This window comes from Setaria viridis, chromosome 5 (assembly GCF_005286985.2).
Source record: "Setaria viridis chromosome 5, Setaria_viridis_v4.0, whole genome shotgun sequence".
Classification (NCBI taxonomy): Eukaryota; Viridiplantae; Streptophyta; class Magnoliopsida; order Poales; family Poaceae; genus Setaria; species Setaria viridis.
Window position 1 is genome coordinate 33139364 of NC_048267.2, and position 24136 is coordinate 33163499.

At 45.8% G+C, this 24136-nt stretch overlaps 1 protein-coding gene across 1 annotated transcript; it reads right to left on the reverse strand.

Annotated features, from left to right (window-relative positions):
• Positions 1–347: 347 nt before the first annotated feature.
• On the reverse strand, positions 348–11750 carry LOC117856326 (zinc finger protein BRUTUS). The gene is made up of 14 exons (XM_034738715.2): positions 11291–11750; positions 10127–10336; positions 8121–8315; positions 7703–8037; positions 6648–6873; positions 6393–6561; positions 5056–6285; positions 4303–4474; positions 3855–4076; positions 3385–3522; positions 1974–2208; positions 1815–1874; positions 883–954; positions 348–799 (listed from the first exon to the last, which is right to left on the reverse strand). The coding sequence occupies exons 1-14, from the start codon at positions 11567–11569 to the stop codon at positions 665–667; spliced, it is 3678 nt and encodes a 1225-aa protein (XP_034594606.1). The 5' UTR covers positions 11570–11750; the 3' UTR covers positions 348–664.
• Between the last annotated feature and the right edge of the window lie 12386 nt (positions 11751–24136).

Consider the following 24136-nt stretch of genomic DNA (forward strand, 5'->3'; position numbering starts at 1 on the left):
AAGCCATTGATGAGTCAGGTTTTCTTAAGAAAAACATCGATGAGTCTACTCCAGCTAATGAGAATATTCCACATCAGGCGTTGCCTGCTGAGATCGTTTATATGCGACGCTGATCCTCGTTGGCATCAGCCGATTGACGAATACCGGAGTCACGGCGATCACCAGTCAGGATTCAGCATCCCGTGATGCGACAGCGAGGCCTGATACCGCCGGCAGATCGGCCTCAGGGAGTGACTTTTCACAGTACGGATCAGATTCCTTCTCTTTGCATAGAATTTTGTTTCCGGGCCACCTTTTTGTTCTCAACTATAAATTTCAGGAATCAGAAGAGCAATCCTAACCATAAATTTCAGAAATCAGTAGGGCAATCCTATACCTATCTAAAAAAGGATATCAGTTGTATAACATGTTAGCCAGGTGCACCTGTTTTTCTCTCCCCTTTTTTGAAAGAGTCAATTTTCTCAAATTATGCTTTCCCTCTATGCAGAACCGTCCATTTTTTGTATCGCTCTAGACGACTAGACCTAGGGAATTGCGAGCTACACTTACAAAACTGAAATAACTACGCAATGAAAATATGGTAGGTCCCTACACGATTTTTCTTCTTTTTCATCTCGCTAGACAATATTTACAAAAGAGGAGAGAAAAAAAATAACCCCTCCCACTAGTTTGGTGTAGAGCAATCTGCTGTGTCAGTCTTGATAACGCGGGTATTGTACGAACCACATGAGCTGCATTTGTGGTACAGCCAATGGAATCGACATCTCCCTTTCTTCTCACAGTCGTTACAAAGTATATCCTGGACAAGACATGCATGAAAAATAAATAAATACTCTACTGGTAGAAACAATGAAAAACAAAGGGGAAAGAAAACTGCACTACCTGACACCGATCACGGTATTCCTCAGGAAGCTCTTCAGCAGCCAACAACGCATCAAGCATCCCAAAGTACACCTGTTGCACAGGAACTGAATTATGAAGCTAACTCGGTATGATCATTAGCACATTCCAAAATCTAGACAATCGACTCAACCATTATCCTCAGGATATTTAAGATATATTAAAAGACTGCGTGAAAAGATTTTAATATCGGAATTCATGCAACAGGACATCCATGATATATTCCTTCTGCATTCTTGGCCACAGCAGGTTTCCTAAGTTCAAGAAAAGACTAAGAAACACAACAATAATTGATGCTACTCAAGAGGCAGATTTTGAATCAATTGCCAAGTTTGTCGCACACAAGTCAAACATGAACCGGTGTGATGTGTTTTTTTTTACAGAAAGGAACTAGTGGTTTCAGTATGTTTTCTCATATAATATCAACTATTATAAAGATCACTGTTCATAATTAAACACTAGATCTTCCAAATATGGAATACAATGTTCGTACACCAACGAGAATATATTCAGTCAGAGGAAGTCTGCAATTCAAGAGCAAACTGTTCAATAGCGTATCCTGAAAATAGACACTGGCAACCTTGTAACAAGCATAACATTGAGAGCATAAGTAATATCACCCTCAGGAGTCAGGAATAGGAGGATCAGTAGAAAATGCTCATACAGCATAAATGAAGGGGCATTTGATTGTATTACCAATAAATAAAAGGCACAGCTCCTTCGCTACTAATATTGACACTACTAAAAGGCACTTAACAGTTCAACAAAATGCCCTAAGCCCCTAACGCACAAAAGTAAATTCTTTTCAGAAATGTAAGAAATCAAAAAAAGTCTAAGCATGGAACACAGAGAGATACACTCCAATAAGGGTAAACACAAAATAGCTACAGCATCGTAAGAGTGATGTAGCTTACCGCCATATCTCCCAAGGATTTGCAGCAGATAGGACAAGTGTAGTGGCTACAAGTGTATGCCTGGATTGACAATTAATTTGTTAAAAATCATTGCTGACAGCCAGAGAATACATCACAAAATTGCAGTCATGGTCCAACTAAATGTAGCATATGGCATACCTGAAAACAAGCTGAATGCATGAAGTGGCCACAAGGGAGGGCCCTGACTGCAGCACTTGAAGTAAAAAGGAAATCGCAGCAGATTGGACAATTTGTCTCTAGCCCTTTTTCCCGACATTTGTGCTCAGCTAATTTCATTCCAAGACAGCAATTGCATTTCATGCAATGGAAGAAATCGACACCGAGACCTTTCCCAAGACGGCACAAATTACAAAATGGGCAGTGGTAAACGGTCCTGGAAAACATCATCAAGATATTAATAGAGCCATACTGCTTATTTCCAAATCCAGATGTTTATTTTGAAATATGAGGTAGAAGATAACAAACGTATGAGAAGAAAAATGCAGCTACTTAGAAAGTTAACAGGTTCCAACTTGTTTGATGGCATTGGACAATGAATAGTGAACCCAAATTGGAGAAAGTAGAACAAGAAAATAACATCCACACATTTTAAAAACCGACGAAGTAGTGTTGTATGATCCAAAGAGAATTTTCATTTGCCATTAATTGTATGAACCAAATAAACATAAACAAAAATTATGAGGGAAATATTGTCCAAGACAATAGTTAGGTGTGGTCTGCAAGGCTGTGACACACCTTGGTTTGGGTATCAGACAAGCCTCTCAAGGAATCACAAAGGTAGACCACCCAAGACTACTAGGCTAACAGAGAAATGTTTCTTAGACTTGTAACAAAAAGAAAACAGCAAAGACAACAGTAACAACAAATCCATCCCATACTTCCTTGGTATCTTCTTTCTCATAACACTAATAATTTAACATTTTAACCCTAAGAATTTTCAAACCTAGGTAGAGTAGGAGTGTAGGACACTCCACAGACTACACGTCTACACCTCACTCTTGGGATCTTCCTTCTATTACTTCCTTCAATGAACTTAAGCGGTTTGTACTAAATATGGCCCTTACATTAAGATGCTAAAGAACTTTAATATGGTCAGATTGTTCCTGAATGCAGATGTAATATATAATGATAGCATGCTATATCATTATCTCATGTAGATATTAGAAGTGACTTCAGTATTTGTCAGATGTCATTAGGATTTGCTACTAACTAATTACTAAGTAAAAATACTACATTACCGTGCAGCAGATCACGAATAGAATAAATTTCCAGAGCTCCAATTACCAACATAAAATGGCAATAACAAACTTGATAGGTTCCAGATCTGGCAATGGTCAACATTGTTGTTTTTCCAGATTTGGATTGGATGCAAATATGTCTAAAGACACATCTTGTTTTATTGACAAATCATATTTCAACAAATCCATATAGATTACACATGTCAAAAACAAATAAGAAAACCATACTGGTACAATTTTTTGTTAATAACGAGTAGAACATCTGTTGGTCAGTGCCAATGCCTTGTTTCAATCATGTTAAGGAATATTACCTTTCATCATCGAAAAATTTGCAGATGTTACAGTAATACTTTGCCATGGATAGCCCATTGCAAGACGGGGTTTGGCAGATTGGACCAACAGGTTGAATCTTCAGGCATACCATGCACATCATCTCCTGTGTTGCTTTCCTAGAAATATCAAATAGTGTTGGTTTATTATACTCTCTGAAATGTGTAGGAGACGTCTAGTAGAGAAAATGCGGAGTGACATAAGTTTTGTTTTGAACAGAACTAGGAGGATGTCTAGAGAAGTTAATACACACAATTCTAGGTTGGACAGAGCTGCAAGCCCATCGGGACAATACAACTCACAATGCACAGATGGGTGCCATATAGATAATGAAGAGCAGCAGACCAGGGGAACGTTTTAATTGTAAGCTCAGGAAAAGAATCTCGAAGCACACTACCCCTCGGTGTCAACAAGATAAAACAAGTGCATGTGAACAGGCCATGGAATTTACCTTTCCATTGTATGGTCACTAACTTTATCATGGCAGAATCGGCATGTGAACAGCTTATTGCAGCATGCAGCAACAAGTTTGCAGTTCCGTTTGTAGTGCTCACAGCCATAAATTTGCTTCTCCTCATCTCGATACGAAGGAACACATCCAGGTATACTGGCACCATCAGTACACTCTTCTGAATTTGGTTCCGGCATCTTCTGCTGAGCAGCTATCCAGCGGCTGAAATGCACAAAATTATGAATGTTCATATTTTGGGTACTTCACTAGTTTATCTAGCTTGAATCAGGGTAGATAGACTAGTTCAGCAAAAAATCCCTTTCTTTTCTGATTGTAACAGAATGCTGGAATTTCCGTTTGATGAATGGAAATGGGGTGCGCCTCATATTGAAAAAAATGAGTCTTCATATTTCTAACAAGCAATCATAGAAACATTGAAATGTCAAACCTTGTCATGAGATTTTGGATTAGATAGGCCTTCCGCCTTGGGTCAAGTGTAGGATCTCGTGAAACCTTTCGCACCTCAGCCTCAAGTTCACTCTGGTTCATTCGAAATATGTCCTTCCAACCAGGCTTGAACATCTGGTCATTTTGTTCAAGCTTATCTTGTGAATGACTATCTACAGAGGACAAAGGAAAGCTCAGTCATAACAAAAGTTGTTTGTCAGTGGAAAATAAAAGGAACCAAACGTAGAACTACTTTCAAACTAAGTAAGCATAAAGGACATGTTTATGAATTTGTTGCTCTAGCACTGTTCATAAATCTCCCTATTCTAAGCACCAACAGTCTTTCCATGCTCTATGAAACACCCTGTGAATTGTCCACGTTTCATTTAATACATCCTAGGTAAACCAGAGTCATCATTGTTTGTACCTTTGCAGAGAAATATCAAGAATTGCCAGATCTTGTATTTATTTCTTTCCCCATGAAGTGAATAGTTTGACCCAAAAATTAGAGGTTCACTTACCCAAACACTGCACCTAGTAGATGTAAAGCGAACAGTGCTGACCAATTGATAAAAGATTTTCTCTAATAAATAAAACATCTAGACAATGCATAATATATGTATAGCTTGTGAAATTTATGTGCTTACTTGTCGTAGTCATTCTAGTAAACATTATATTGAAAAGAGGGGCATAATGCAAATTGAGAAGTTGTTAGTGGCGGAAGCCAAGGAAAAAAGAAAACAGCTGCACAGACCTGGAGCCGAGGATGCCTCTGCTGGAGAATCAGATGATGTTGGAGCTCCCTTCCACCACTCATTTAGCCATTCCCCAAACATCGTATTCTTGGTTGCTTGCTTCCACATATCGAGCATTTTGTTCTGCTCCTCTTGAGAGAGCGCTGATGTAACCCAAGGTAACATAGATTGGAGAACCTCAGCGCCAGTTGAACCAATTATACGACCTACAAGCTTATCTTGCTCCTCCACAGAAAAATGCTTGTCAAACAATGGCCACAGCTCAAGTTCTTCTCTATGGACATGATTAGTTAAAGCAACCCGTATAGACTTGCACATGCCCTGAAGTTTTGTGGCAAGCTCATTATACTTTCTAGTCCAATCAACCAGATTGGATGAATCAGAACAGTTTCGCTCTACTTCGTTAACTTCAGTATGGGCATGGCTCTTGCTATCATATAGATGTGAAAGCTCAAAGAGAACACCAGATATATCTTCGAATAATTGTTCTTCCTGCTGGTGGTCAAGAGTATATGAATGGCTCACATTGTGCAATGTTTCTCTTGATTCCAATGCCGGGAACACAATTTCATCCTCAGCGTTGCTGTGAGCCCTGTAAAGACCCCATAACAAACGGAATCTTCCAATGAACTGGCGGAGGCAAGACTCATCACCATCAATGAGCTTTCCAGATTCAACATCAAGGTACTCTAAATCCTTGCGAATTGCCTTGTGAAATTTGAATATGGTATCAATTGGCCTTGAAATGCCATCCGAACAGGACAATGATGCATCATTCTCCCATGAAAAGAGGCTCGAATATAACGAAGGAGCAGTAAAATTGTATGATAGGGAGCGAAAAGACTTCGCAGAAGCCAGTGGACCAATACCAAGATTGCTACATTCTACTCTCAACCCAGGAATACAACAAGGTTTTTTGCTACATGGACTTGCTTCAATGTCAGCAGTTTGAGAGCAGTAGATTCCATTAGCACCAGGAAAAGATTCATCTTTTCCTCGTTTGCCTGGCCTAGAACCATTTTCAGTTTGTATCTGTACAGGAAGATCTGGACTGTTGCGTGAAGCACATGGACAGAATGATCGGCATTTTCCCAGATTATCTATATCATCCAACAGGCATCTCACTGTCCCTGATGTTGAACATAAATATTCTCCTGAGTTGGATTTGTCCCGGGCTTTGCACGCCCAACCAGAGAACAGAGTGACCAGTGCGGTTTCCGATGGTGATGCTGTTTCATGTGCATCTTTTTAGCAAATATGGAATTTTGAAGAAATTGTTCAGGCTAATAAAATGCATAGAGATGACATTATAGCATGGTTTAAGTAAAAGGATAACCTGCCAAGGATATATTCTGAAGAAAAGAAGAAGCCTGCTCGTCACTCAGCTTGGACACCAACCATGGTAAAACACGTTCCAACAATTTCAATGGCATGACACACAGACTTTTGTATGAAAGTTCCCTTTGCTTCTCAGGAGAGAAAAGCATCCTAGCTTGAGGAAGCACCTAGGTAAGTTCAATTATATATGAGGCTTTGACCAATATATGGTAACCATTCCAGCAGCCAAGCTACCTGAGTACTTGGTACTAACCTTGGTTTCTTCATTGCAGAAGTGTTTCTCGATTGTCTCCAATATTTCATCAGCATGTGAACACAGTTTTGAGCAGAAGTCCACTGCAGTTGATTTGGCTCCTGCTATTTGCATTTGCTGAATTAAACATCTAAAATTGTTAAACCGGCGCTCTTCTTCAGCATGCTCCTGCACAAAGGACAGCTCACTGTCGACTGCAGGAAATATGACCTGATCCTCGGCGATACTGCAGGTCAGAAAATGAATGGAAGTGGTGAGATTAAAGATAACATTCAGTTTAATTGCAGGGTTTTCTTTTTCAAATGAAAACCATGCAAAGTGAATTAAGCAAAACTATTTTATACCGCCTAGCAAGCGATAATGAACACGCAAACAATACCTGCTAGCATAAATTCCTTAACATGCAGCAAGAAAACAATATATAGCAAAAGAAACTCTTCTCAAACACACTGCCCCAAACTTGAAGAGAATCAGCATGTCATGCGATACTGCTTGACCAAGCTTTTATGCAGTCAGGTATAGCATCAGATGGAAGTTAAAACCCTGTCTAGAAAAAATTAAAATAGCTTAAAAAATGAACAAAACCATTTGTTCCTGACTCGTGCAAAACCAAAATTTATACTTAGCTACTCATTAGTTAATTAATTTTAAGGATAATACAATCATATTTTATGATGCTCATGGACAATTTTGCCATTGCTGTGCTATTCTCAAAATTGTTGTGGGACATAGTTCAGAAAATATTCACACATCCTAATTATAGCTCAAAGAGGAGCTGCCAACAAAGTAAAGTGAAACTGCAATTTAGAAAATGCCACAACACAAACACAGGGATAGGCCACCTAGTGTTGTTGCACCCAACAGTGAATGTCACGAAAGGTGCATCATGTGCCGCCAAAGAACTGTTAATAGTTTAACATTGACCAATAAATGGCAGACTCTTCACTAGACAAAAACATGGTAGAAAAAGAGGAAGTTAAGAAAAACATTTCACTGAAGGACCATCTTTACCATGGCCAAAACATGTGCATGAGTGAAGATCAAGATCTACACACCTGTGGTAGATGCATACATCTGCAATGAACTGAAGCATCTCATTGAAAGCCGATATATCAGAAAAATCCCCAGACTGCTGCACCCTCCTTGTCTCCTCTGCTATATCATGTAAGTCCTTACGAATAGCATTGTGCCAATGCAAAATATCATCTATAGGATGCCTGTAAACCTGTCCATCATTAGATTCTGCACAGTTTGTACTCCCAAGTTTAGAACCCTGATGTGAACAGATGTGTTTCTCCCCTTGGTCTGGGACATCCTCAGCGCTATTACCATCACCAAAGCTCTCTGCCACTTCTTTTGCTGCTTTCCCTTCAATCCATGTGAATATAACCTTCACAAGTTTTAACACTAAACTTTATCAGGACACAAAGCAAGATATTGAAAGAAAAAGTAAAGAGGTGTGCCCATGGAAACCTGTTGGAGAAGTTTCTCATCAGGAACTACTTTGCATAAGCAGTTACGGATATCTTGGTGCTCATCAGGGGAAACAGAAGTTGACAGCCATGGAAGGAACTCTGCCATCATATTTACAGGAATGCTACACAAGAACTGCCACACCAAGTCAGCTTGCTCTTCACATGAAAATTTCTTTGTAAGCAATGGGAAGACCTGAAACAAATTCAAATGATCCTTGATTAGACGCCAATAAAAATGTGTTGCAGCATAGTCAGTATGTTCATTAAGTGCTAATTAGTTCTGTTTGGTAACAATTGGTGGGTGGGTGGAAGTTTGAGGGCATAGTATTGGCCGTGGAAAATTGATTTTTAATCCCGATACTTTATCAATAAAAAGAGAGCACAAATTCACAATGTAAAAGAATCAGTCTCTCTAAGCTTGACCTTTGTGTATAGTACAATAGCCAACAGCACTGCAGATGGCATTATTTAATGAGGATGGTTGCATTTCTGATCACAATGCAGAACTTGCAGTTCAAAAGCCAAGTTGCCAACATGACAGTCAAAACAAAATGGCTTTTAACAGAGTACATGTAGCAGACTAGATAAATTCTTCACTGGAACCACTACCAAGAACTATCACAACACCGTTACAAGTAAAACACATTCTCTTATGCAAATTAACTTAGATACACTGCTACGCATGCTAACGTTAGTTAGGAACTAGAAATAAAAGCTTACTTTCAGTCATCATCTTATCTGCAATTCTACACTGATATACCCTTTGCATTGAAAAGAATAAAATAATCTGCTAAGCGCTTCGTGAATCGAAGAGGATGCATATATGTGAAATACGAATGCCATTGCTTCTGTTCTTAAGAGGTAAGATGGTGGCAACCCAAGGCTACACCTTACCAGGCTGATAAACAGCACAACAGCAGCAGGGAGAAGGAAGGGAGTTGACCAGCCTCCCCTCCCAGACTCCCAGGTTGATGCAGCTCCATTCCCAGATTGTGCACACCACTCTCTCCGCTTCCCTCTCTCGCAACACCATATTCAAGCCTGTTTGGCAGAGCTCCCAGAGCAGCTTGCAGGCTGAATCCAGGAGGAGCTCTGCCAAACAGATTTGCATAGAAGTGATTCTAAACAGATTCCGTGAAGTGATTTTAAAATGAATTAAGGGCTGGGAGCTGAACAAAGCAGCTTCTCCAGATTCACTCCCCACTCAGAATCACTTCATACCCAGAATTTAACCTATAGAATCATACAGAATCACTCTCAAACATAGAATCACTTCTCACAATGAATCAGAAGCAGGAGGAGCTCTACCAAGCAGGCTCTTCCTCCCTCCTCTCCCCACCTTTCTCTTCCCATGCTCTGCTAGCACCTCACTCCTCCCTCTCGCTCCCCCTGCCCCCTCAGATCGAACGCCTCTTTGATACACCCACCACAGCAGATGACTGGAGCGAGTGCTACACCAACCACCAGTGCTGGATCCAGGGGCGGAGCCAGCCACAAAAATCACCTCACTTATTTTGGCAAGGCAATGGGGACGCCCAGGACCAGGACCCTGAGAGCAGCAGAGCGCATTGTCGCTTAGGCAACATCCATCAATGATCTTAAATGGAGAAGTGATGCAAAGTTACCGAATAATTTAGATGGAGAGAAGTCTGCCAGGTTGATTTGCCATAAAGTATTTTTGTATAACTCCAATGAAGGAGATGGTGACCATTCAAATTTTGTTTAAAAAAGACAAGATACTTATACAGCCTAAAAATAAGATATTTTTTTCTGCATAGGAAACTGCAACCAAATAACGACAATAAACTCTTAATGAAATGCCAGATAAAAACACGAGCCACACATATACAACTAAATTTCAATTATGATAAGGATATGTTTAACAGAATCCGCTGATTCAATAAACTAAATTGTGCAACCAGACTGTTTTATTTATCCAGCACAACATGACATGATTAATGTGGTAAGTGAGATTTAAAGGGATACATGGGACTGACTACCAACCTGTTCTTCTTCCTTGGACATATGTTGGCTGAGACACGTTTCTATTGCTCCTGTACATGATGCAAGCTCCCTACGAAGACCATCATCATTCTGTATATCCAATTGTAGGAGAGCAAATAACTGCCTAAAAAGATCGCTCTCCCCTTTATGCTCTAAGGAATAGGTCCCTGCAACATTCTTGACTCGGATATCAAGTGCTGGAAAGATAACCTGCAATCCAAAAGGAATGAAACATATCAGGCACATTTTTAATGAACATATCTATTATATGATCAATTTGTAAACCATTGACGTCATTTTAGAAAGATAAACAGCAAACAGTGTTCAAGCCTTGAATAAACAATATACAACAAGCTCCTTGTTATGAAAACGGTTGAGCAGTTACAAAACGACAACCAGCTTCTTCTTCTTCTTCTTTGGCGTTTCAATTTTCAAACATCTACTTTTGGCGGCATTTTAGGAAAAGCTGGAGATCAGAGTACTTGTGCTTGCCAGCTAGACTTGCAGCAAAAAGTGATAATAGAAGTTTATTTTCATCCTTTGGGTTTGCAACCTCCATATTCACTGATTCGACTAGTGAAAACTATGAGGAGCCTACCAGATTCAATCTAACATATGGCTAACGTGAACATTATTGTGCTAGAACCAGAGCAAAAGGATGGTGGTGTTACCCTGGAAGCTAGACAGACAAGGCCACATATGATGGTATGAATCAAAATTTCCATGGTAGTTTCAATTGAACAGAGGTTTTCCCCTCATGTTTCGTTCAACTCAGACTACATCTCCTTGTGTCACCATTGGAAGGACGTAAAGTGCAAAAAAAATTTGTACTAGCATGGCTAATTCACCAAAAACACATCTCAAACTGTCCACCATACCATACAACGCCAACTCACTGGAAATTTCAACACCACGGTATGAACTCATACCCAATTTCAGATCCTAACAATGCTCGCCCGATTCAATCCCCATCCCGCCAGGTACATCCAAGCAAAGGCAACGATTCCGCAACCCTAAACTCAATACCACAGAAATTCTCACACGCCCACGCACATCCATGCCCAAATCCACAGTTGAAGTCCCCCATCCAACAAGAAGCAACAGGAAGACAAATGGACAGAAACACAAAAACGGGGCCCGGAACGGGGCAGCCAGCATCCGTACCGCGTCCTCAGCGTCGCAGTGGTGCTTGTAGATGTTGAAGAAGAAGCGGCAGCGCTCGGCGAGCACCGCCACGTCGCCGGAGCGCTCCGTGGCCAGGCGCACGGCGGCGCCGTGCAGCGCCTCGAGCTCCGCGCGGATCGCCTTGTGGAAGTAGAGGAATATCAGCACGGGCGCCTCGGCCGCCGAGGTCCCCGCCTCCGCCGGCGTCGGGGACGGGGACCGCGGCATCACCGCGGCGAGTGTCCCCTCGCCGCCGGGCATGGGCGTCGGCGTCGCCATCCCGCCGCGGGCGCCGTCGCCGTCTCCTCCTCCGTGGGCGAGGACGGCGACTCCGCCACGGCTCTCCCCCGCAGCCAACGAGCGACCGCCTAGGGTGTTCGCGACTTGGCGTTGCCTGTCGCCTGGCTTCCTCGGCTGGCTTCTTCGGCCCTCAGCCTGTGGAAGAGGGAGGAGGAATGGATTTGGCGTCGCGTTGGCTTTTCCGGGGTCTCTTTCGCTCGGTGTGCCCTCAAATCTATTTTATTTTATTTATATATGTATATCTCTCTCCCCTCGTTCTCCCTTCATCCCTCGGCTTCCGTGTGGTTATTTTTCTGCCAAGGATTGCTGTTCCCGGTTTGAAATTTGAAGCGTTCGGCTGGGTCTGGAGGGATAAAAAAACTCATAGGATACTCCCCGTTTATGTTTATAAGACGTACGTCCATGTTAATATTCAAATTTTATCAATAATTCAACCAATAATATTTTGTGTTTATGATGTAAATCTGAAATGGTTGCATTTGTAATTAAATGTACTCTCCAATGATTATAAACTTATAACCCTAAATAATAAGATAAGATAAATTATAGTCAAAGTGTAATTTAGAAGACCGTGTCATGCCATATCATGCCTTATAAAAATAAACGGAGGGAGTAAAATATAAACTGATGAACCGAAGGAGTAACAAAATAAAATCATTTTCAGAAAACAATTGATGATTTTATGCTACTCGTCCCAATGGAAATGAACACCGAGCCACGTCCGTCAACAGTCAAAACAAACGTATATAGGCATATAAAAATCCATTTGTATGCAAATGAAATTTCTCGATACGGAGAAAGGTCGATTGGGCAATTGATACGGGGTTCGTAAAATTTTGTAATTCATGTCATATATGCGCGAATGTGATCTATTTAGTTGTCAATAATTTTACTGCTAAGTTGAATATGCCTCTTTAGTGTTTTGGTGAATAGTTTTGTCCAACAAAGTTGAGGGATTCGTGCGGCCAAAGTATGTTAATAATCTCATATGATATGCGTGGTCGGTGATATAATCTTCTTTGTGATGTGTGATGTGTCACATACATCGAAATATATAAAAAGAATCCGTAAAAATTGGTGAGGTTTCTCCTTTTGCATGCATTTTCGCAGCGGTTTTCAGAAGATGCATAAGTTAGTGCTTGGAAAAGTTTGTTGAGAGTCTTGTTATCGAAGAAATTAAATTTAAAAGAAACCGAGTATATCAATCCATGCAAAGATGATTCCATGAAAATGCTACAGTTTCTCCTTTTTTTCATGCATTTCGGAGCGGTTTCAAGAAGATGCGTAAGCTGGTCCTAGAAATTTTTTTGCTAGGAGTCTTGTTATAAAATAAACTGTATCATAAAAATGGTAGCGTTTCTCCTTTTCCATGCATTTCGGGGCGGTTTCAAGAAGGCGTAAGTTAGTCCTTGGAAAAAGATTGTCAAGAGTATGTTATCAAAGAAACTAATTTTAAGCAATCCACACAAAGGAGATTTTGTAAAAATGGCAGGGTTTTTCCTCTTTGCATGCATTTCGGAGCGGTTTCAAGAAGATACATAAGCTGGTACCAAGAAAAAGTATGCTAAGAGTCTTGTTATTGTAGGTTAAATTTATGAGAAATCACAACATCAATTAACACAAGATTTGGTAAAAAGGGTAGGGTTTCTCCACTGCATGCACATTTAATTTTATCAATCTCAAGAAGATGCATATACTTAGAAATTCTAGTTCTTCTTTGTCAACTCAATTGAAAGAAGTTTAGGACTTAGAGCAACCCCTCTCTTCCCAAATAAATCATGAGTGCTTGTTATTTTTATGCTAGACACACATGCGGATTGAAGGCCCAAACCTCACGTACTATATGTGCCTACTTTGCCACTAAACTTTTTACCCTGAGTTTCCATACCAAGAAAAAATGTGACTAAGGTTGCTTATTAACTCAGTCACGAAAAATGGCGCGACACAAGGATACCATGTGCCTTCTTCGTAACTATCCACTTTCTCCAGCGAAGACACTGACAGTCGCCCATCTTTTCTGCTCAACCAAACAAAACTTCTCCATCTGTAAAAGACAAGACACCTAAGCACATCTCTAGAAACCCAAGCAAGCAAGATACAGCCACACAATCCGGCATGGAAACAAAGCAAAGCACGCACAAAGAAACACTTGTGACACACCTTATCCCCAGCTAGCTATTGGATTATGTCGATGCATATCTTTTTGGTGCTTAAACAAAGTTGATATTACATAGATATAATATACTTCGTACATGATTTTGACTACCAAAGAACAGCAAGAGTATAATTAATATGATAATAATATAGGTTGAGCAAGGAGGATATAAAGGCAGGCCTAGTTAAGTCTATTATGCAAGGAGTCTCTGGGAGTCAAATAAACTCCATTTGAGCCGGTGCTAAAACGCCCATTAGCTTCAGGTAAAGCCAGATTTAAGCCGCCAAATCTGACCCGAACTATGAGATGATCGATTTAGCGTAGCATGCAGAAGATTTGGTATAGCAACTAATACTATAGCAACATGCTCAAATATCATGATAAACTAAGATCAGAACACAATTAAAATACAGATCATCAGTGGGTACCATGTATCAACCGCATGGTCACACGGTCTCTGTCAACCTAATTCTATCTAGCGAACCTTATCGTCGGCTTCCTTTGCATTCAGAGAGGAAGCCTTATCCTCCACTTCGTTCGCCGATCATTTCCGTTATGGGGATTAAGGCAGGCCAGCATTTCCCTGTAGTACAAATCTTGCCAAGAACAAAAAGAGGCTGGAGGAGATATCAGATGAGGAGGCAGCGTCAAATGGAATGCGGTTGCGGCCTCCACGTACGTCCCAAAAGAAGAGTATTATTATCAACGCTCGCCGGAATGTGGGAGGCGACTGCACGCTGCGCTGCGGCAGCGTGCGGGACCGGTGACCCCATCCACGCATCATTGTGCCTTATGCTGAGCCCTCCGTCTTCTCGGTGGCCATGCACGCGTGCATGCATGTGGAGTGGTTTCTATGTCGCAGGCAACGTGAAAGTTGGCTCCTGCGAATGACCTAACTACTCGTTCCCAGTCATGTGTTCTTGTGTTAATGTAAGTACTCATGTATTTACTAGAATTACAAGGGCAAAGGGAATATGATATTTTTGTACATTGATAGATTTGGTACCTACTGGAGCTAATAAAGCCAAGATAAAAATAGAAATGTGCGTAAATATAAAGTTACTAGTCAGCACTTCTAGTTGTAGATATTAACTATAGAAATTTTAAACATTTTTTAGGATTGACCCACATCACACGGCTTGGCTTTGGCACCATGCTGGTGCATCTTAATTGGAATCAACAAATTCAGTAATCCCCGTATGAAAGAGCATTATTTTAGGCACGTAAATATCTTTACGGAGTGGTAGCTAGTACTGGCCGTGGCACGACAGAAGGTAGTAGGATCTGAGTGTGCGCCGACGAGCCGATCTTGCTGCCGGATATGTCCAGGGGAGTGGGAGGCAGTTCACACGTTTGCTAGTCAAAACAAAAAGGCAACCTCTCCAACAATTCATCATACGGTCGCCAAAAACACCTTTTCTTTATGCCGTGCTTCCTTTTATCCATAGATCAACCGAACGATACTGTTTTTCCCTCGTCAAATTTCTCTGTGGTGGTACAAGATTTCTAGCGGTAGAAAGAAAAAAATATAACAGTGCTCAAGCCTTCAATTCTTGGTAAGGTGAGGCAGTTGCTTTGTAAGGTTCAAGAAAAGGTATTTGTTTTTTTAGGGGGCAACGAGGGGTTGGGGATCGCCCACCTGAACTCAATTGATTTGGGCAAAGCGCAAAGCGCAGTTGGGTTTTACATTGCCGGCATCGCACGACAAAGTGGTACAGAGGGGGAGGGGAGAGTGTTGTACACAGGGGTGATTCTACATGGCAATGGCAGAGCACTAGGATTCAAGCGGGTCACAATTTAGCCGGCAAGGGGCGCGGACGATCCAGGGCCGAAGGTGAGAGACCACGGCCACCGCCATGGTCGCGAGGTCTTGACTGCATTCTACGAACACCATGCGGTTACGGCTCTTCTAGACAACCCAAAGCAGAAGGAGGACGGCTGTGTTGCGGGGGGACCCCACAGGCAGCAGCACACCGGCCACGAGCGCCTCTAGGTTGCCCGGCGGAGACACCCCGAGGCAGATGGCCGCCTAGAACGCGGTGACGCGAGGGCAGCTGAAGAAGAGGTGCACGATGTCTTCTGGCGTGGTGGGGCAGAAGGGGCAAAATTCCGCCCCCAGCGCACCATGGCAATGAAGAAAGCTCTGGGTCCTCGTGTTTCCGTGCTGCTAGATCTAGAAGAACACGCGCACCTTGCGCACCTTGATGGGGGTAAAGTTTGGCCAGTTGACATCAGCGAAGGGGATGGTGCAGCCTTTTGCTTCAGCATCCGGTAGACCGCCCCAGAGCGGAAGGTGCGTTCCGGCCCCCAGAGGAGATGGCGGGCCTTCGACGCTCCCCCTAGGTGGAGCTCGGCAAGCCGAGATGAGAGGCCAGTGAGTTCATCCACAGCATGACGCTTAGTTAATTTTGCATGGGCAGCACCAGCGCGCCAGTGCAGAACGCCACTGCCACTGTGATGTCGGGCGCAGTGCAGTGTGAAAACAACACTGGTAGGGACGTGGCGAGGGCACCGGCGGTGGACCAGTTGTTGAACCAGAAGGAAGTCGAGCCCCCGCTCCCCAACGAGACGCTGGTGACCGCTTGGTAGGTGCAGAGGAGATCTTGGAACATGGACCAGGAGGACGGTGGCGGCGCGCCCCGGGCGGGGGTGTACCGGTACCGCACCCAATTGGCCTAGGGTTGTTGTGCTCTGCCAGCAGCTTGTTGATGGTCTCGAGGAGGAGGCAAGTGTTCTGGAGCTCAATGTCGACGATGTCGAGGCTGTCTTCATCCTTAAGGCGGCATACCATGGTCCAGGCGACTTGGCAATCGCCACCGGAGCAACGGCTTGAACCCTTCCAGAACATGGCGCGCCGCGGCTTGTCCATGCGCTTCACCATAGACTTAGGCAGGTGGATCGTGGCCATGGCATACACGGGCTTCAGCGACATGACTGCATTGGTCAGTGTGAGGCGTCCGCCTCAATTGAGGAGGTGAACCTGCCAACTAGGGATACAACACTCAATGGGAATGGCAAGCTCATTGAGGATGTGCGCTGGGAGTTTGGCGTCGGAGAGAGGGAGGCCCAGGTAAGTCTGGGGAAGCTCTCAACAGATCAGCCCAGGATGGAGGCCAGGGAGGAGGAGCGCAACGCGTCGACGTGGATGGACACGAATGAAGCGTCCCCACATAAGTAGAGACTAAATGTGATCCAATTTATCAGTCCCAGGAGGCTGATAACACATTTATTCAACAGATAGTTCAGAAACCGTACAGCTCCCGAAGGAGCGGGCGGGCAAGCCACACCCAAAGCAAGACTAAAGCAATAACAACACAAATCCAAGTTGCAGTCCAGTCGGACTCCAGGCTGCAATCGGAGCTAAGCGTCAGCGAAAGCATCCTGCAAAAGGGCCAACACCGCAGGCAGCGTTGGGTGCAGACGCAACCTCCTACTCGAAGTCCTCGGCGACGAAGTCCGGATCCTCCTCTGAAGTAACAACACAGGGGTGAGTACAAAAGTACTCAGCAAGTCCAACCCCATCCACGGAGGGGGATACAACAAGAATATGCATATGAATAATCAAGGAATAAGCTATGGTTTATTTGCAGTAAAGCTGAATTTTTAGACACATGCGGGGTTCCATTTCAAAGAGATTTAAGGAAAAACATTTTAGTAAACAACATATCAAGTGGGGTTGATCCTACACAAAGGATCCAAGTTTTATCGCTACCGGACTCCCCGTCCGCCGTAGCGCACGGCACACCTGCCGGACACTTCCAAAATTCCACACACCCACACACGCAGTAGAAATACCAGTCATCCCCAAAAGCTAGTTGTGTGACCGAGCCGTAACTCGTCCAATGCCGTGGACACGGCTACCCGGATAGGTTTTAACTCTGCAGAGGTTGTACACTTTTCCCACAAGTAGGGTACCGTATCGCGATCACCTTAGTGTCGGTACGGATCCTAACAAAGCCATTACCCACCTTAGCCGTCACTGACTAGTCAACACGGAAGCGCTCAAGGGGTTAGCAACCCATCCACGGGGCCGAAACCGGGACCTAAGTCACCAAGAGCTTAGTCCTTTTCCAAGGCCTCCCGTTGCTCACCAGCACACCTGAAGCCTAGCAGTTTAGCTAGTGGGATTTATGCTAAGCCGTTGCCCATACAACGGTCGAGTGGTTGTACGATGATGGAATTAGGCAGGATGACACATCAACTCGATCCTTAGTCATGACAAGATGGATATCTCCCACTTTGCTCAACCACTGAGGTACGAGCCCAACAACCCGGCGTTCCACACAAGAAACACCCATCCATCTCATCCACCACCTCTCTTTACACCCGAAAACCCAACTCCTCAGTTAAACATACTCACACATTATTTTTCGAGTAAACAAGTGTAGTCATGTTTGAATTTAGATAATGAGTTCCTAAGCACTCTAGCAGTATTTATCCTCTAAACAGAGCAACTCATATTTAGAGATAAATATGGGGCAACAAGGAATGATCATAACAATCATGGGGTGGCTATCCAACCATGTCTTGCAATAAAACAATATGCATTTTATAAAACAGGCCAATAGGTGGTGTCTGAAAAACTGGATATTAAATATGCATCAAAGGGGTGAGATTGGACTTGCCGTTCTCAAAGCCTTCCGGGAGCTCCTACTCGCGATACTGGTCTTCGGGCTCGGGCTCGTGGTCGAACTCCTCCTGGCGCTCCTCCTCGGGTACTCCGCGATCTACGGCACACACAAACGAGCACACAATAAATAAAAAGGAAAAAGATTTTTCCCGTTGAGCTCCGAACAGGAAATATGAATGGAAAATAGGTAGACAGGGTATTTTCATGGAATTTTGATATGCCTCGGCGGAAATATATGAAAGGAGGCTGTGGTCGAATTTGGGATTGATTGGAGGAAATTTGGCGCATGAAATGACAGTTTAAAGGAGTATTTGGGGCTTTAATACGGGGTTTAGGACTGAACCGCGAGAGCAGGGGCCTATCTGTAATTATTTTTGGAACGGTGGGAGGACTTGTTCGCGAATCAGGGAAATTGGTGGGTTGGATTGCGAGGAGAGGGATTTACCCCTTCTTCTTCCTGGAGACAACAGGAGGTTGAAAGATGGATGGCCATCGACGCTCTGGTGGTGGTGGAGGAAGGCGAGGTGCTCGTGGTGAGGGTGTGAAGGAGAAGGCTCGGTCCCCCCCTTTTTATAGGCGGCGCATGGGCGGGCGAGGGCCGAGGCAATGATGGCGGCCGGACTTTTGGCCGGTGGCGTGCCGCAGTGGTGGAGCTCGTGGATGGCGTGGCGGCGTGGTCGACGAGGCCACAGGGGCGGCGACCGGTGACCGGCGACACGACGCGACGCACCGAGCCAAGCGCTAAACGCCAAGGCGCGAGCGGGCGTGGCATGGGCGATGTGACGCGGCGTGGGCGCGGCGGCGGCGCGGCGCGGCGCGCGGGCGCGCGCGGGGCGGGGCGGCGCAGGCGACGGCGCGACGCGCGGGGCGGGGCGGCGCAGGCGACGGCGCGACGCGCGGGCGGCGGGGCGGCGCGGGCGGCGGCGAGCCGCGGCGCAGGCGGCGGCGGGCGCGGGCGCGGGCGCGGCGCGCGGCCCGGCGCGCGTGCCGCGTGCGCCAGTGCCTGGCGCAAGTGGGGGGGGGTGTGCCAGGGAAGTAAAAGAAGAGAGAGAAGAAAGGGGAAGGGAGAGGAGGAAGAAAGAGAAGGAAAAAGGAGAAGGAAAGAAAGGGGAGGAAAAAGAAAGAAGGAAGAGAAAGAGAGGGAAGGGAGGGGAAAAAGATGGCGGAAATTGCGGGATTCGACTGCGCGCGGTGGTGGACTTGACGGGCACGCGGCAAAAATTACGGGGAGCGGAAAAAGGGGAAATTGACGAGCCGGGCCAGGACGGCGGGTCCGACGGAAGGGAAAGGTTTTGACGGAGCTCGGCGGTCGGAAAAATTTTGGAAAGTATTTTTAACGGGTGATTTAACTGGGTGTATTTTACGGGCGTTACAACGAAGGTGCTCTTGGTGTAGTTGATGGCCAAGCCAGTCGCAGTGGTGAACTCATCGAGGACGCGCTTGAGGCGGCGGACATGGGGCTCCTCAGCGCGGATGAGAATCAGCATGTCATCTGCATATTGGATGACTAGGCATTCCAGGTCATCCGCCAGCAGGTGACGGAGCACCACGGGGGTGGCGGTGTCGGTGATCATACGGTGGAGAATGTCAGTGATGACGATGAAAAGCTATAGGCTAAGGGGATCACCTTGTCGGAGGCCACGGCAGCAGGGAATCCACGGACTCGGGACATCGTTGAGCAGGATTGCCACACGCCTAGACGAGAGAAGGCTGCTCATCCACGTGTGCCACTAGTCGCCAAACCCCCGCGCAGCTAGGATGCGGTCAAGTGCCTCCCAATTGACGGAGTCAAAGGCCTTGAGGAAGTCCAACTTGAGCACGATCGTCGGGGTGCCGCGCTTGTGGCAGCATTCGAGGAGCTCGGAGGCGAAGAGGAAGTTGTCAGTGATGGAGCGCCCCTTCACGAAGCCAATCTGCATGTTAGAGATGAGGCTGGGAATGGCACCTTGGAGGCAATTCATCAGGATCTTGGTGGCGAGCTTGGGGGTGCAGTTTTGGAGGCTTATGGACCGGAACCCGTCGACGGTGATGACATCCGTATTCTTCGGTAGGAGGACGACATGGGCTTGATTGATGTGCCCAGCTCAGCGCTCCCTTGATGGAAGGCGTCAAGGAACGCCATGACCGTCGCACTAATCACTAGCCAGAAGGTTATGTAGAAGGCAACGCCAAACCCATTTGGCCCGGGACTGCTCGAGGTGCGTATCTGCCAGAGCGCCTCCTTGGCTTCGGAGGTGGTGAAGGGGGCCTCAAGCGTTGCAAGGCTAGAGACAAGCACAAGCAAGCCCAAGGTCGCTGGAGACAAGTTGATGGGGGCAGCAGTGCCATGTAGCCCAGCGTAGAAGCAGTGTAGGATGCGCTCCTTAGCGGCGTGCGTATATGCAGGCACCGCACTGTCATGCAACACTTGCATCTTGTTGCTGCGAAGGCGCGCCAAGGCGGAGGTGTGGTAGAACACCGTGTTCTCGTCCCCAAACTTGCAGAGCTTGAAGGCAAAGTGCTAGCGCCGGTGCACGGCCAACTCTTTAACTGCCCGGGAGCGTCGCGCAATGACCAGACGACGTAGCATGAGCTCCAGGGTGGCGAGGGTCCGCAGTACCTCAAGTAGATCCAAGAGCTTGATGACGAGGTCGTAGGCAGCCACGATCGAGTCTGGCCTATCTTTGGAGCGCGCCCATTTCTTGCATTCTACCCGTGTCCACTTGAGGCAGCATACAAGCTTAACCACTGGTTTGCCGCCCACGTTTTGTGGGCGTTCCCAGACATCATGGATGAGGTCACGGAAGGTAGTGTTCAGCCCCCACGCCTTCCCGTAGCGGAAGACCTGCGACACCAGGGCTGATGACGAGGCCATGATGAGGAGTGGGACGTGATCGGAGGTTAGCTTGGGCAGGGAGTTGAGCGTAGAGTTGAACAGCGTCACCTCCCACGCAGCATTGATGAAGGCGCAGTCGAGATGGACAAGGGTGGGCACCTCATGCTGGTTCGACCATGTATAGCGGCGGTCTAGGAACGGCAACTCCTAAAGGAGGAGGGTGTCGACGGTGTCGTTGAAGAGCGCGGCGCTGGCCACATCAAAGCAGTCATTGTTCTTGTCCTCCGGGTTGTGCGCGATGTTTAAGTCCCCAAGCACGAGCCAGGGGTAGCAGCACTGCGGCGCGAGTGAGGTAAGCTCCGCAAAGAACGGGGGGTGCAAAGTGGTGTCACAGGGCGCGTAAACATTGGTGATAGCGAACGGCCGGGTGTCCGTAGCTATCAAGAAAAAGCAGGTTAGGGAGAAATGAAGCGGGAGGGAGCGGATTAGCATCGCGACGCGTTGATCCCAGGCCGTGAGAACGCCTCCGGAAGCACCAACGGTGTCCAGGGTGACGAAGGAGGAGACGCCCGGCGGAAGGAACGTGGCGGGCTTTGAACGTGGTCAGAGCGGTGAGCTTGATTTCCTGCAGACAGACCATGTCGAGGCCACGATTGGTGAGGTTGCTCTTCATGTCGGAGCACTTGCCAACGTCGCCTAGCCCTCACACATTCCACCCACAGACAAGAAGGTGACAAGTTCTAGCCATAAGAACATGAGAGCACCGAGGTTACAGAGTAGGCACCATCGGCGCAAAGGATCCTAGTCGGCAGGCCGACTAAGGGCTCAAAGATGAAAGGATTGCAGGCAAAAGGAGCGCTTGACCCAATAGCAGGGAGCGTGCAAAACAAGGTCCAAAACAAAAACTAGCTGGGAGTCACCTTACAAGCGCTAGAGAGCGCGATCATGGACCACCAATGGTCACCGAGGCGTGTTGATGCTCATTATTGACACGCTTTTAGTGCCATTGAAGTGGTGTTTTCATCCATATTCTTATACTAACCCGCCACTTGGCACCTGAAATAACCCCGTTTTCACATATACATTGTATTTTGGAGGACATTCTATTTTTGTAGGAAATTGGATCTAAAAGTATATTTTTAGATAAAGCCCCAAACGAGCAACAAATATATCAAAGACGAAGGCCAGCAGGCTCATAAAGAGCTCAGGCCGATTGGCCTGGTAAAGCCCAAGCTGATCGGCCAGTGGTCTTCTAGCCTCCTCCGATTCTCATTTTTGGCAAGCACTCCTCCAAGATTTCTTAAGGGCTAAGTTTGTGAAGATATAGCAAGGATCACTTCGGGATCAAAGAAGAATCAAAGAGGATCAAGCGAAGATTTGGAATGTTATTGAAGATTAATCTCATTCCGAAGCTACCGACGTGCCAAGCCCACATGCAAGTGAAAATAAGACTTCATGATACCTAAGAAGACTTGGGAAAAAAAAGGCGCGAGAGGCCACAAGGAAGGGCCAGGCCGATCAGCTTGGGGCTTTCCTTGCTCCCCTCACCTTCTTATTTCAGCCACACGTCTTCCAGACTATAAGTATGCCCAAAATTCATTGGCACACATCATCCATCCACCAGAAGTCGACGAATAGAGCGACACACACCAGAGGGAGCTAAGGGCTGCTGCAAGTCTTCGAGGTTGTCTAGGAGATGGCTTAGGCTAGACCGTAGCCGCCATGGTCGTCCCTGCGCGGTGAAGTCATGGTGGAGTTCTGGAGCCGAGTCTTGTGATCATCAAGGCTTATGTACACACGATGGTGATATCAATCTAATCTTGTGCTTACTTTATCTACTATGATGCATGCTTATTCTCATATGTTTAGCTAGCATATGTTCTTAGGTAGGAATAGATGTAATCATGGTGATTAATCTATATGTTGTGGATACATCTTAGTAGTGCGTAGGAAGTTGGTGTGATTACCTTCGTGTGGTGATAGCATGCGGGAAGGGAAAATGCCAAACGATTGCGTAATGTTGAGTAGGATCGATAGCGAGTATCGTGGGAGTTGTTTGAGGTAAAGCTTTGAGAAACCGGAGGCGTTAACACGCACCTCGCAGTGGTGACCACAAGAAAGTAGGCCACTTGCGAGTCGTCTTTCTGAGATATGACTCTTTATCAAGGTGCTACATAGATTGGTTACCACTTTAACTGAAACTACAATAGGAAGACAATAGGCTCATGCTATCCTTGGTGGTGTTATATCATATATATTTGTAGATGTGATCTACCCTTATTCATGATATCAATCTTTACATCAACGTTACCCTTTATATGCAATACATGCTTCATGATAGGATTAGATCCGTTTAGCTAGATAGAGAACCCTAGTCAGTTCACTGTCGATCCATAGATTGATAAACCTTTTACGGAATACTCTAAAGGAAAAGATACGATGATCCGTGCGCTTGCGATTCACAAATTGACACGCTAACTGCCGTCAACAAGGCGCAGGCCGTAGCAAGCTTCGCCATGGTCGGGGCATCGAGGTTGCAGTCATCGCTAAGGGCGCGCAGCTCAAGGTTGGAGAGCGGCGTCGTGAAGGCAGGAGGGGGTGCCGGGGCACCCGCACCACCGAGGCGTTGCGCCTTGAGGTGCGTCGCCTTGGATAGGGCAGTAGTGAACAACGGGTTCTCCTGGGCACGGACACGCGCGCTGGGGGGCGTGCCGCAGCCGCAGCACGGGGAGCGCGCGGGCGCGGCGCCGGGGCAGGCGTAGGGTCGACGTGCGGTGGGTGGGCACGCGGGACCCGAAGAAAAGGTATTTGTGAATTGTTGTGGCATACTCTAGACAATTTAATTTGATTAGGGTTCTTCTGCACCTACCAACTGCCACATGCATACCATTGTATTAGTTTCAGCTAATTCTTGGCATGCGGCAGGACTACGTCGATCGTTTGACT